The sequence below is a fragment of the Diabrotica virgifera genome, chromosome 6 (genome assembly GCF_917563875.1).
Source record: "Diabrotica virgifera virgifera chromosome 6, PGI_DIABVI_V3a".
Lineage (NCBI taxonomy): Eukaryota > Metazoa > Arthropoda > Insecta > Coleoptera > Chrysomelidae > Diabrotica > Diabrotica virgifera.
In genome coordinates, this window is record NC_065448.1 from 166811549 (window position 1) to 166827119 (window position 15571).

The 15571-nt window shown below is 32.4% G+C and overlaps 1 protein-coding gene across 1 annotated transcript in view; it reads left to right on the plus strand.

Annotated features, from left to right (window-relative positions):
- Positions 1–15571, plus strand: part of LOC114330423 (LIM domain only protein 3) — a 111102-nt gene that overhangs the window by 85994 nt on the left and 9537 nt on the right. Inside the window, exon 2 of the mRNA XM_028279766.2 lies at positions 12222–12363. Within this exon, the coding sequence (XP_028135567.1) occupies positions 12222–12363 (142 nt within the window). The remainder of the gene's footprint in view (positions 1–12221; positions 12364–15571) is intronic.

Genomic DNA, 15571 nt, shown 5'->3' on the forward strand with positions numbered 1-15571 from the left:
AGAAGAAGAAAAATAACTTCAGGTGTCTATTTTCTTTAACAGTTCTGATTTTCTGATAACAAATATAACTTTGTTCTCAAATCGAATCAGCAATATTTTGTTAATTAATTAAAAAAATTGCCATTGTTTCATTTTTAAATTCGATTATTAAGGGGATGGGTACGAACTTTCGGCTTCAATGCTATTTAATTGGGATTCATTTTCTTCGAATCCTGAAAAAACTAATAAGTATTTTTAAAAAATTTAAACGCAGAATGAAAGATTACGTAATTACCGAGGGCCGAAATTTCCTAAAAATTTCTATGTTTATTTTAATAAGTTACAGGGGTGAAAAACTAAGAGAAAATTTAGTGTGATTTTTAATTTCAAATATCTTATTTAAAAGAAACTTTTTATTCTTTCTTATTGACTTTCGGCCCTCGGTAATAAAGTAATCTTTCATTCTGCGTTTAAATTTTTCAAAAATACTCATAGTCCAGGCCGCATCTGTTTTGAGATGGACGTTGAGAGGTGACTCAAATTTTTTTGCAGAAATTGCTTAAAAATAAATCAAATAATAATATTTGAGTTATCCTTCCTCTCAAAAAGGTCCGGAACATTGTTTAAATAATCAAAATATCAAAAAATGAAGGAATAATTCGATTTTTTTCTTGGTTTTTTGATTATAACTTTAAAAATATTCATTTCCGAGAAAAGTTGTACTGAAATGAAAGTTGTGTAATTAAATTTTCTACAAAATAGAATTAGTTAAAAATTTTAAAAATAGTCACCCTAGTTGCAAAATAGCAATAATTGCGAAAAAACCATACAAAAACAAGTATTCGCATTTTACGTTTTTCAACCATTTATGCTACACTAAGGACCTTCAAATTTCACCCTTAAAAACTTTATGATACAGTTAAACAATACCGTAAATTTCATTAAAATCGGCTCAATCAATTTTGCAAAATAAATTTTGCAATCCAGCTTTCGCAAAAAAATTCATTTTTTCAAAATGTTACAGGACTGAAAATAAACCAGATAGCAAGTTGAATTGTTTTTTGCTTATAGAAGTGTACTGTACCTTTCATTTGCAATTTGCAAAATTAAAATCGATTAATTACCACAGCGTCAGGAAATTTTTTAAATAAACATTAATTTTTGGTGCTACGCGCAGGACAGCGGTGTTCGATTCACACAAGTTGATTCCCACCAAAATTTCTTTCAATCTTTATCTAATATATTATTTTCTTACTCTATATTTTGTTCTATTTTAATATTTTAATTCCACAAATATCAAACTAATTTTATTATTGTTTGTGAAATATTGTTTAAACAATTGCATATGTTTAAAAATAATAAACTTTTATTCTCTAAGTTAAAATATATGAACAAAGAAAGTTTTTGCTAATAAAAGTGTTATTTCAAAGGATAGAGTATGTGTTTTTATTTTGCAATAAACAAATTTATTTATTTATATCGAAATGTAATAAAAATTAAAATGTATCAATCATTTTCAAAGGTCATTGGAATGCCCAATCAGAGTAAACTATCCACTGTCCTGCGCGTAGCACCAATAATTAATGTTAATTTAATGAAATTTACGGTATTGTTTAACTGTATCATAAAGTTTTTAAGGATGAAATTTGAAGGTCCTAAGTGGAGCATAAATGGTTGAAGAACGTAAAATGCGAATACTTGTTTTTATATGATTTTTTCGCAATTATTGATATTTTGCAACAAGGGTTGCAATATTTTAAATTTTTAACCAATTCTATATTGTAGGAAATTTAATTACGCAACTTTTATGTCAGTACAACTTTTCTCAGAAATGAATACTTTTAAAGTTATAATCAAAAAATTGAGAAAAAAATCGATTTTTCCTTAATTTTTTGACATTTTGATTATTTAAACAATGTTCGGGGCCTTTTTGAGAGGGAGGATAACTCAAATATTATTATTTGATTTTTTTTCAAGCAATTTCTGCAAAAAAATTTGAGTCACCTCTCAACGTCCAAATGTACTAATATTTTTACAGATGCGCCCTGGTCTATCATTAGTTTTCTCAGGATTCGAAAAAAATGATTTAGTACGTTCTTTCAAGATAAAATAGTGCTAAACCTCTAAATTTTAAAGAACCGCTTGGATTGACATGAAATTTGGCATACACATAGCTAACAAGACAAAAAAATAATATTGTGCCGATGTGTGCTTTTGCCCTAGGGGTGAGTTTCACCCCTTTTGGGGGTGAAAAATATATGTTCGACATAAGTCCGGAAATAGATAAAAAGACTAATTCTAAGCAACTTTTGTTCTATAAAGTTTTTTCACCAAGTTAATACGTTTCGAGTTATTTGCCAGTAAATATGTTAATTTTTCTACAAAATAACCACGTTTTCAGACGGTTTTTCGCAAATAACTCAAAAAGTAAGTATTTGGCCGAAAAAAAATTCTTATCAAAAATATAGCACGTAAAACAGTGAAAAATATGGTGTATATATTAGGTCACTGTGTACTTAGTAGAAACAGAGTTATAGCTAATGAAAAATAGATTCATATTCGGCAAATTCCAAATCGAATATTTTAACGTGCCATAACCAAAAAACGAAGCACTTTTTAGGGAAAAACTCATTTTAACTTTTTTAAAGTGTTTAAAAAATGCTTATCTTTGTTTTTTTTTTAATTTAGTAGCATCAAAAGTAAACAAGTTACGCTCAAAATAAAGTTGGTTCCTTTTTTTGGTAAGAAATCGGGAAAATCACCCCCTAATTAGCATTTCAAATGAACTTAATTGTTACCACTTCACAAGTTGTTTACTTGCGTATGTATTGATCATATGATCTGTAAGGTTCATCGGTTCAAAGTCCTTATTTTTAAAAGAGCTGTAGTTAAAACGGCTTGAACGAGTCACTTATCGAGTGTATGGAAATTTAGAAACACCGAATCTTAACCAATTTTTGTCTTACAGAAAAACAAAAAAGTACAAAATATGCAGAAAAGTAAAGTCGACTTTTTTTGTTGTTTAAGATTTTTGGCATCTCTAACAATTGTTAAGTTATTTAAAAAAAAGCATTTTTTTTAAATAAAAATTTTTAAAAATTTTATTTTTAAAACCAAATTTTTTTAAAAATAAGCACTTTGAATCGATGAAACTTACAGATCATAATAAACAGGACATAAGTAAAGTAACTTGTGAAGCAGTAATGATTAATTTCATTTAAGTTGCTAATTGGGGGGTGATCTTCCTGATTTTTTTTTGCCAAAACAAAAGGGACCAACTTTATTTTGAGCGTAACTTGCTTACATTTGATGCTAAAAACCTTTTTTTTATAAAAACAGAAATAAATCTTTTTTAAACACTTCAAAAAGTTATAATTTGTTTTCCCCAAGAATTCTTCATTATTTTAATATTTCACATTGAATTAATCTATTTGGAATTTTTCGAATATGAACCTATTTTTCATTAGCTATAGCTCTGCTTTTGCTAGGTATGGAGACCTAATATATACACCGTTTTTTTTTTCACTTTTTATAGGCTATAGTTTTTCTAAGAATATTTTTTTTTCGACAAAATGCTTATGTTTTGAGTTATTTGCGAGGAACCGTCTAAAAACCTGATTATTTTGTTGAAAAATTAATAGGTCTGGATCCCGCGTATGAAAAAAAAGTTGATTAATAGCAAGTTGAAAATTTGTTAATAGCTTAAGGGTGTCTAGTCGGATAAACTTTGATATATGGGAACACTGGAACAGGAGCAGTTTTAATTTGGAACGTTCACACCACGAAAACGGCACATTTATTTTGTCCGACAGAACAGACTTAAACTCCCCGAACAGAGATTAAAATCTCATGCTAAAATCACACTGCTATTTATCACCTGTCATAATTCCTGTCATTTGACATATTCTACATGTTCCACTCATTAAAACGCCCATTTGGTAATAAATAGCAGTCTGATTTTTGCATGAGAGTTTAATCTCTGTTCGAAGAGTTTAAGTCTGTTCTGTCGGACAAAATAAATGTGCCGTTTTCGTGGTGTGACCGTTCCAAATTTTTAACCTGTTCCACAATTAAAACTGCCCCTGTTCCAGTGTTCCCATATATCAAAGTTTATCCGACTAGACACCCTTAAGCTATTAACAAATTTTCAGCTTGCTATTAATCAACTTTTTTTTCATACGCGGGATCCAGACCTATAACGTATTCACTTGCAAATGACTCGAAAAGTTTGATTTGATGAAAAAACTCTATAAAACAAAAGTTGCTTAAAATTAGTCAGTTTATCCATTTCGGGACTTATCATGGACATATATTTTTTCACCCCCGAGATGGGGTGAAACTCACCCATAGGGCAAAAGTACACATCGGCACCATATTACTTTTTTTCTTTGACATGTTAGCTATGCGTATGCCAAATTTCATGTCAATCCAAGCGGTTCTTTAAAATTTACAGCAAAAAGCGTGAAAGAATGTACTAATTACGTTTAAAATACATTGAAAATTTTGACAAATGTCAAAATATTGCATTATGTTCCTTTCCCCTTAACTTTATCAAACAGTATAAAATTTTCGTAGCTATAATTAACACATTAGATTTTTACCTAAATAAAATGAATATAGATGTATTAAAAACTGATAGCGGTTTTGATTAGTGTTGTTTTGTACAAACTGTTAATTAAGTCAGTTCTCTCAGAGAAGGATTGTAACAATTGCTCACATCGTTTATGGTAAGCATCATACTTCCACAATTGCTACATTTGAGTAGATTACTTTTCCTTCTCCTCACAGCGACTCACTAAAACTTTAATAATCAAGTCTCAGTCTGAGACGTATCACATTGTGCTTCTGAGAGTTGTTCTACCCCAAGCAAATTCGTTTACAACCCGCTTGTTGCATTTTACAATCCAGTCATTTGCACAAGTCGTTGTAGAGAAGAAGTGTTATGCATATCTTTGCATGATCAAGTCACCGACAAATCTGCAATTTAACGGATTTAGCGTCAACATTCTCCTCACATTGAGGGGCTTAATTTTAACATTAAGGTCGTTACTTCGATTCGTAAGCTCGTACTTTTCTCGGTTCTATTCTGAATGTCAATGGAAAACCGGTTGTAACGAAAAGACTATCAACTTGGCGTATAATTTCGTTTCCTTTATATCTTGAAAACAAAAAAGAAACGTATATATACATATACAGGGTATCTCACATTCAGTTAAACGGGCTAAGTATATTTGAATAAATATAAGTTTTTATATTTTTTTTGTGTTTTTGCTTTGGTGTGTGACATTTAGCCATTAGGCTATTGATTATGTAGTTTAGAAAGAACTACAACGTTCAAGGAGTTTTATTGTGTCATATGATCAATGGACTTCTAAATATGAAAAAACCGCGGAGTGCTGCCATTTTTTTGGCGTTTTGAGAAAGGGATGAAGTAACTCCTATGCCGTAGGGTGCATAGGGTCAGTTCTATGCACTTTTCGCATATACACATCTACAGAAAAATTGTTCCAAATTAAATTTACTATCGAAATATCACCCTTTTAAAGTCAAAATTTTTTTTTACAAAAATATATTAAAAATAAAACAGGAAAGGACGCAATTGAGTTTTTTTGTTCCATAACTGTTTCAAAAAAAGGAAAATCGTAAAAAAGGTCGAGTTTTATTTTTGAATTATGATTCTTTGACATTACATGTCATACTAGTGACGTCATCCAACCGGGCGTGATGATGTAATCGATGATTTTTTAAATAAGAATAGGGGTCGTGTGCTAGCTCATTTGAAACGTTATTCAATTCTCTACAGAGACGTGCGGTCCACGGAAGCGGGGGAAGCGCCGCTTCCCTATTTATTTGTCGATATAAGAAAATATATTATTAATTAATATTTAATAATAATTTTTTTTCCATAATCCAAATAATCTACATATTACCTAGCCAATAGGCATTGAAAAATATTAAAAATTAATCGCGTACGAACAAACTCAATATGCACACAATTCAACTATTTGGTCCACTCCTGGCAGAAGCGCATCTCAAAATCGCCGCTTGTCATGCAGTTGTCCCTTTTAAAATTGGTCAGGGTTCAGTGACCGCACCCACTAGTCGCGCGAATTTTGGTATGCCATGGAAGCGCTCGTTATATCGCCTTCCCGAAAGTGAGATGCTCCGACTGTTACTGCTGCTAAGGGGTGCTTAGGTATTACATACATTCGCTTAAAGAATATTTCGATTTAAATTTTTTGCAGAGATATTTCCTTTTACTGTTCTTTTATTTGACATTTTACAGAAATCAGATGGTATTGCATTTTGTATAAGACAAATTGATGACTTTATTAATACGATAATTAAAAAAACGAGAGCAGTTTAAAAATATTTGGGATAAAACTGAACATATGGGGTTTGAACATGAAAGAAAAATAATGAAGATTGATAATTTCGGAGACAGAGAGACAGAGAGAACAGAGGAAATAAAGATACCTTTTGATAATATTCTACAACAAATGAATTCTAGCTTTCAAAATTTTAACGATTTAAAATTTGTAGATTTATATATAATCTTAATATTTCTAATTATAATTCATCAAAATTTCCCATAGAGGAATTTATGTCATTACGATTAAATAATGAAAATTTTTTGATATCCCAGCTTTGCATTCTCAGTTAAGTATCATTTATGAAACAACTGACATGAATGATAAAGAAATACCCAGAAATCTGGGATTTCTTTATAATTACTGGTTTAAACAAGTCGCTGTGTGAAGTGGTCAAGTTGTGTGAATTAGTACTACTAACTATCCCAGCCACAAGTGCATCAGTTGAACGAAGTTTTGCAGTATTAAGATGCATTAAAAGTTTCAAATTAAGAGTTTAAAAGAAATTCAACAAGCGAAGACAGACTTTGAAAGTTAGCCCTATTATCCATTGAAAAATACTGCATTCAACAATTATCAGAAGTTGATAGGAGAATAGACCTCGAGTATAAATAAGTGTCATTTTAGTGAAAGTTGTGTGTTGTGGAAAATGCCTCGGAGTATATTTTTTTTAAATAGGATTCTTCTTTAGAAAACCAAGCCCGGCGCGAGGACTCAAGGCCCGAGCTAGCAATACAGATCAATGATAGGTCACTAGTCACTAGAAATAGCGGGAATAGAGTGCCTCACGCATTCACGCGTCACGGATTTAGTGTGTGAGTCCTTGTACGCAGGACGTCTCACATAATTAAGTACTTTGCTGATAGAGAGCCCTGCGCATCAGAGTGTTATCAGGTGGAAAGTTGCTCGACCCTCGACCTTTAAGAAAATATTTTTATATCCTTATTGAATCGCTTCCCCTTTCGAAAAAGTCACCGCACGCCACTATTCTCTATATAGTAATATAAACATTGATATATTGATTTATACAGGGCGCCCAAGAAAAATTATTTTGAATTAAATGAATTGACAAAAAAAGAAGAATGTATGTAATTTAATTAATTCAAAGTACATTCTACTTCTTTAATAAATAAACATTGCTTTTCGCTTAAATTCAATGTTTAAACTGACAAGAGGCAGATGGGTGACAACTCGAACATTGAAATTAAGCGAAAAACAATGTTTATTTATCAAAAAACATTCGTTTAACTTTTCTGACAGCAGTATAATGTATTTTGAATTAAATAAATTACATATCTACATTCTTCCTTTTGTGCCAATTAATTTAATTAAAAAAAATTTACTTGGACATCCTGTATAAATAATTAAGTTGATGTTTATATTACTGAATAGAGAATTGAATAACCTTTCAAATAAGCTAGCGCACGACTCCTATTCTCATTTTAAAAAATCATCGATTACCTCACCAATCCCAGATGGATGACATCACTAGTATGACATATATGTCAACTGGTGACATATATGTCAACTTATGACACTAGTATGACATGTCAATAAATCAAAATTTAATAATAAAAATCTACCTGTTTCAGGATTTTTCCTTAAAGTCGCTGGCTTACGAAATAACGAATTTATTCCAATATTCCAAACATTTGCTCCATACTGTATGATAGACATATTATATCGCTAACAATCCTGTAGATCGTACAGAATTATATCACTATATTTACTTTACAATAATAAAACAAATATTAAATAACGTGTTTCAATTATTATTGTGTCTGTACTCTAGAAAATTATGACATCCTTGTATATGGCAAGAGGTGTAATTAATAAATAACTTATGTAAAAATAATTTGGTACATTTTGTTCCACATCATAATAATTTTTAATGTAAACATTAACTGTTCAACCTCATAAAGGCATATGTATTTACGAAATCAGTTTTTGTGTTTAAATAATACATTTAATTAACCATTGTGTTATGAATAATGGGTATGGGTTTCCATAAAAAATTTAACCGCAGGTCATATGCCATTTTGTTTGTGTACAAAATGTATTTTCGGTAGAAAGTCAATAACGGATACTGACACAATATCAAAAATCCAAATAGGAAACTGACGCTAAATTAACAGCTTTTTTAATAACAAACAAAATCGCACAGACGACCAAATTGGATGCAATATAAATTAACAGGGATAAACAACCAACCCCAAAAGATATACATAAATACACAATGTAAATACTTAATATGTCATATAAATTCGTTTACCACTTACAATTTATATATCTAAGAAATAAAGATCCTAAAACAAGAGAAGGATATAAAAGATTTATGTATCTGAGGATTCTTTTTCTTCTTCTTTTTGTGTAGACATGATTCTGTCTGTTTTTTCAATTTGCCTCCAGTAATTTTTCCTTCCACCGTTTTGGTGGTCTTCCCACTGATCGTCTTCCTGTTGGGGAACCGTCTCTTGCCATCCTTAGTACTCTATTTGTTGTCATTCGGCTTATGTGGTAATTTCATTCTATTCTTCTGTTTCTTACCCAGTTATTAATGTTTTCCACCTTGCATCTGTCCCATGGTGTCTTACCATCGATTTTTCGAAGTGTTTCATCTCTGCTGTTTATAGCATTCTTTTTGTCCTCTCTATGTCAAGTCGTGCGTTTCTGCCTCGTATGTCATTATTGGTCTAATGACTGTTTTATAATTTCTGCCTTTCCTTTCTTTTCATATATTTTTATTTTTTAAATATTGTTTTATTCACGAAACCTGCTGCTTTGCTTGCTCTATTCAGTTGATCTTCCACTTCTTTTTCGAGCTTTCCGTAGCTAGATAGTGTGATGCCTATTAAATATATATTTAAACGACATCGCTTGTTCTATTATCGGACCCTCTAGATCTAATTTATATCTTATTTGATTTGCTGTTATAACCATGCATTTTGTCTTTTTTTGGGGGGAAATAAGCATGTTAAATTTTCTGGCGGTTATACTAAATAGGTATAGCATACATTGTAAATCATCTTCACTTTGAGAAATTATTATTGCACCGTCTGCATAGCAAATTATTTTTAGATATTTTTCTTCATTTGGTATCCTCTTTGAGCTCTTACTTTTTTATTATTTCGTCCATGATTAGGATGAACACGAGAGGACTTATGGAATCACTCTGTCGTATCCCATTGCCAGCTTTAATATAATAAAACATTTCCACCTCCGCGATAGTGTGGCAACCACCCCCATGGTAAAAGCGCCTTTTGGCATCATATACATAGATTTTGATCCTTGAACTATCCACTACTTATTCTCAAATTTTCAAGCAAATCGATCCATTCTGTAAAAATTGCGAGGTGAAAAGCTCGGTTCCTGGACTATATGTATATATTAAAAGTTTAATCTCCCAAGAAGTAAGAAAACTCTGAAAGTGTTTAAAATCGACTACCAACTAGACTTGGTAATTGAACTATTACATCTGTTTTTGAGCTATAATCAATTAATTTAAATAGATTTTCGAATATTTATGATTTTTTACATCCCTTTATATTATACATTATTCTATTTTATGAGTTAAGAGAAGAATACATATTGCTGATAAAACACAATAAAATATATAATGGACTCATTAAACATCTAAGATCTAACAACATCACCAGAAAAACCAAATGCAAAATATACAAAACCCTGATAAAACCGGTCCTTATATTATATGGATCAAAGACATGGACACTGTCGAAAAGCGATGAGAACTTACCTATTACCGAACCCGACGTCATAACATCCATAGAGATCGGCCGTCTGCGCTGGATGGGCCATGTTGAACGAATGTTGGAGACCGAAACACCAAAACATATAATGAAGCAAACACCAGTAGGGAGAAGGTCAAAGGGAAGACCCAAACTTAGATACATGGAACAAGTGAAACAAGATCTGAAAACACTTGAGATTACCCACTGGAAGAACAAAGCAAGGAACAGAACAGAATGGCGGAAAATCCTAGAACAAGCCAGGACCCAAAAAGGGTTGTCGAGCTACTGATGATGATGATGATTCTATTTTATGAGGCGGTTAATGAATCTTATGGTCCCTGTTGTGGGATGTTTTGTTTAATATCAACTTTGCTTTTGTTTACAGAAACCTAAGTGCGGCTTGATCTACATAATTATCGCTTCATTTGCTGCTCCATTGATCTGACATTGTTCAATGTATGAAAGTACTAACTTAATGATCATGGCAAAGAATCTAATCTTAATTTTTAATTCTTTTGCAAGTTTCTTGATCCTAAAATTTTGAAAAAATTCAGTAGTAGTATGGTATAACTAGACCCAAACCCAGGCATCCAAAGTGAAAGTTATCCTCACACCAAATTGTTCTATATGGTCCACATAATGTTCAGAAAAAAGTCACACCATTTTGAACGTCGCGTTTGGGGGGGGGGGTGAGGGGGGAGAAATCGGTAAATTCGTAATTTTTACGTTTTTCGTCAATATTTCTAAAACTATGCGGTTTAGCATGAATAACCTTTTATACAATGGTCCAAAAAAGGCCTAACCCAGACATCCAAAGTAAAAGTTTTCCTTCAACACCAAATTGTTCTATATGATCCACATATTGTTTAGTAAAACGTTACACCATTTTGAGCGTCCGGTTGGGGGGGGGGGGAACATCGGTAAATTAGTAGTTTTTCGTCAATCTTTCTAAAGCTATCCTTTAGCAAAAACAATATTCTATACAAAAACACGTGAAATTTAAAACAAAAAAGGTTCTATACATAATTATTATAAAATCAACGGTTCCAGAGTTACGGAGGATAAAAAGTAAAGGTTTTCGATACTTTTTATATTCTTTAGGGCAATTTATAGAAGTTTTCTTTAACAGGATTGTGTTTTGTAAATAAAATTTGCTATTTCAGTGGCCGATGATATGTTAGTGATAAGCCCTTGAAGAAACGTCAACCTCACCACCCAAAATCGTTATCAATTGCCCAGATAATATAAAAAGTATCGAAAACCTCCACTTTTCACCCTCCGTAACTCTGGAACCGTTGACTTTATAACAATTATGTATAGGACATTTTTTGTTTTAAATTTTATGTAGAACATTTTTGTATAGACCATTGTTTACGCTAAAGCATAGTTTTAGAAATATTGACGAAAAACGTAACAAACTACTAATTTACCAACTTCTCCCCCATCTCCCCCCCCCCCAAACGGGACGCTCAAAATGATGTAACTTTTTACTGAACAATATGTGGACCATATAGAACAATTTGGTGTTGGAGGAAAATTTTTACTTTAGATGTCTGAGTTAGGCCTTTTTTGGACCAATTATACTATGCTACCTCCGTAATTTTGGAACCGTTCATTTTAGAAGGATTATGCATAGGACCTTTTTTATTGCAAATTTAATGTAGAACATTTTGGTATAGAAAGTTGTTCATGGTAAACCGCATAGTTTTAGAAATATTGACGAAAAACCTAAAAAACTACGAATTTACCGATTTATTCCCCTCTTCCCCCCCAAACCCGCAGCTCAAATTGGTGTGACTTTTTTCTGAACATTATATGGACCATATAGAACAATTTGGTGTTGGAGGATAACTTTCACTTTGGATGTCTGGGTTATGTCATTATTTGGATCAATTATATCATACTGTGTAGGTGATCAATTATATCATACTGAGTGACTGTAGGTGGTAATTGATTGGATCCCCGTGGCAATGCAACGCGGAAAATCACTAGTACACATGAAAATGATGCCACAAATAAAACTACACAGATCATTATTGTCTTTTGGTTAACTTAAGTTGAATTAAGATTAAGTACATATCAAAACCCTTCGAATAGTGTAACGTCCTTTTACTTGTTGCAGATTTTGTGTGGGAGATCGATTTTATTTATGCGAAAATAAAATCCTCTGTGAATACGACTACGAGGAACGTCTAGTTTTTGCAAATATGGCCTACAACCCACCGCCGCTTTCTCATCTGAAACGCCAGACGTCGATTCCACCTGTAAGTAAATCTTTTATGTATTTATCAGATAACCCTATGATAGAATGAATTTTTTATGAGCAAAAACAATTTTCTCAGTTTTTCCTCATGTTTATTTTATCACTAAATATAAGTTTATTTATTTTGTTTTGGTAATGATTCTTTCTATTTATTTTTAATAGGTTTGTTATTTAGTCAATTGATATTTTATTTCTTGTATTAACGTTCATCATTTGCACGATATGCCCTTACATTACCAGTATTTCCTTTGCCAACAAATAATGTTTGTCACTTTCATTAGTCAGTGTCTTCTCTATAATTAGAATAGAAAAGGACTGTATGACTCGTACACACTTCTATATTAGTCAAAACGGCAACAGGTGTATGTTTTCAAAAACTGATAGTGTGTAAAATATTTAATAAAATCAGGTAAGTACTTTCGGCATAGCAAATGCCATCATCAGAGTTTCGTCTTAGAGGTTTAACACTAGAAGCACCAACATTTTTGCATACCTAGAAGCACCGGAGCGGTCAAGATGACGGATACATATTAGAATTTTCTATCGCCAGTATCGTTTTTTAATTGAAAAGAAAACCTATATTGAGTTAATACCTACTAACAAAAGACATTTATTTAATTTAAATACATTATTTAATTATTTAAGCACAATTTATGTAGTAACAAAATTTTTTAATTTTGCTTGTACAAGACCTACACACAAATTTTTTACATAGGTATATGACTTTCACATGTTTTATTTTAGTTTTAGTTCCCAGTTTTCCACTTCTTCTTCTTCAGGTGCTATCTCTGCTACGGAGGTTGGCAATCACCATAACTATTTTAATTTTTGAGTCAGTAGCTCTGAATAGTTGTTTTGAGCTGCATCCAAACCTCAGCCATGGAATTCGTCTTCTTCCGATGCTTCTTCTGCTATCTACCCCTCCTTGCATTATGAGTTATAGGATTTTAACTATTTAATGGGAAATAAGCCACAATATTATTAAAAAAATGATTTTTATTAACGTTTCGATGGAATGCAGTAGGATGTGGATACCCATACTGAAAGAGGAAGTCAATAGAAAGAAAATACCACAATTAGTAAGTCAATAGTCGAGTTAGTACATATTTTATATTTTAGTATTATTTATATATCCATGTATTATTGATATTATTTATAATTTAAACAAAATTATAGTAAAGTCAGAATTTGGTATTAATTTTGAGAGTAAATTAAATGTAAGACCAAATACGATGTCGGGATAGTATCACGAGGTTTTTCCTGGTTTTCCCTCGTGATTTACTATGAGATCTCCAACGCGAGAATTTTAATGTCACCGTTGCATGTGGTTGTCTTTTTAAAGACAGCTCACATGCTAATAGCACTCTAAAAACTAAAAACACTCAATTCGTATTCCCGAAACAACAAACTGGACCGAGTCGTAATCGAAGTGTACAGCACAAGTGGTTCACAAGTTTTGATTGGCTACATTATGACGTTGAACACGATGACCTTTTATGCTACGACTGCATTAAAGCTTGTCATTTTGTCAGCAAAACAGACTTTTTATGGTATTCTGATGCCGAAATGGCATTTTTGAACGTTGGTTTCCGGAATTGGAAAGATGCACTTGTAAGATTTAACACTCATCAGAAAAGTTCTTTTCATCAAAAATGCAAATACCTTATACGCCAGAGAGAAACTGGCAATACTGTAGAATCTCAGCTTCACGATCAATGTGCACAACAACAAAAAATCGCAAGGATTTGTTTGACGGCAATAATCAGTTCGATACGCTATTTGGCTCGTTCAGGCAACGCTTTAAGAGGTCACAACATGCAAGGTGGGAATTTGCGACTTCTACATCAAGAGAGGCCATGAGAACATCAAGCGCGTTTCAGAAGATTCATAAAGCCACAACAGACGAAGGAACAGCACTTGGTTTGAATTCCCCAACTACCACCAGAGCAAGAAAAGTACCCAAAAGATTGGAACACACGACAAATGCCGTCCCATCCACAGAACTCGACGCTGTAACAACTTTCAGAAAAAATTATTTCGAAGTTCTTGATTTGATGATCACCGAATTGAAAGACCGTTTCGATCAAGAAGGACTGAAGACCCTCATCCGACTTGAAAATCTACTTCTAGATGCTCTTCATGGAAAAGACATTCCGAGCTTGGATGATATCCAAGAGTTATTGAAACCTTTCTCAGACGACTTCGATGCAGATCTTCTCAGAACAGAGCTGAAGATGTTGTCAAGTCTTCAATTGGACCAACGCCCAGAATGTTGTCAAGATTTAGCTGAATTCCTTTCCAAAGAATCTAAAACTGTCAAATCGATGCTTCAGCAAGTCCTTCAACTGCTAATTATCGTGTTGACTGTTCCGGCATCAGCTGCTTCAGCGGAACGTTCGTTCAGCGCTTTGCGACGTTTGAAGACGTACCTTTGCAGTACTATGACCCAAAAACGTCTTAATCATGTGATGCTTTTACATGTACATGAAAACTTGGCAGGCCAACTCAAACTACAGGACATAATGCGTGAATTCGTTTCCAGAAATGACGAAAGAAAACGTGTTTTTGGTCGAGTGTAGACTTATATGTAAAAATTTTATATGCAAATAAAGCATTTTTGTTCGTTTCATACTATTTTAACATGTTTTATCTGAGCCCACCCATCAAAATTTACCTTCCGACGCCACTGCATGCTATGATTTTTTTGTGACGGATATTCTTGAGTTGTGGTTGATTTCAAGTAATCGAATGAACTATCTTTCAGTAAAGTCGTCCCAGGAACGCAACTCATAAATATTGGCAACATCATTTTAAAGTCTTCTACTGTATCTAAATTGCCGATATAAATGAGTCAAATTAAATAAATTATTAGAAGAATTTTTTTACTAAGCAACAACATTTTTGTTTATGTTAGTAGTATTTTGTATTTTGACAACGGCACCCGATTTGGGCGTCGAAACGTTAATAAAAATCATTTTTTTAATAATATTGTGGCTTATTTCCCATTAAATAGTTAAAATTGTAAAAATGCCACAAGAAAATAGCTTCAGAACAACATTGAGTTATAGGGTGCCATACTTCTCGCTCCGCATCACATGTCCGAGATATTGTAGCTTTTGTCACTGTCTAAGTTTATTATTTGATTGAGGTGTTGTATCTCTGATTTGTTTCCGTCGATATTGTCCTGCCCTTAGTCATATGATCTTGTC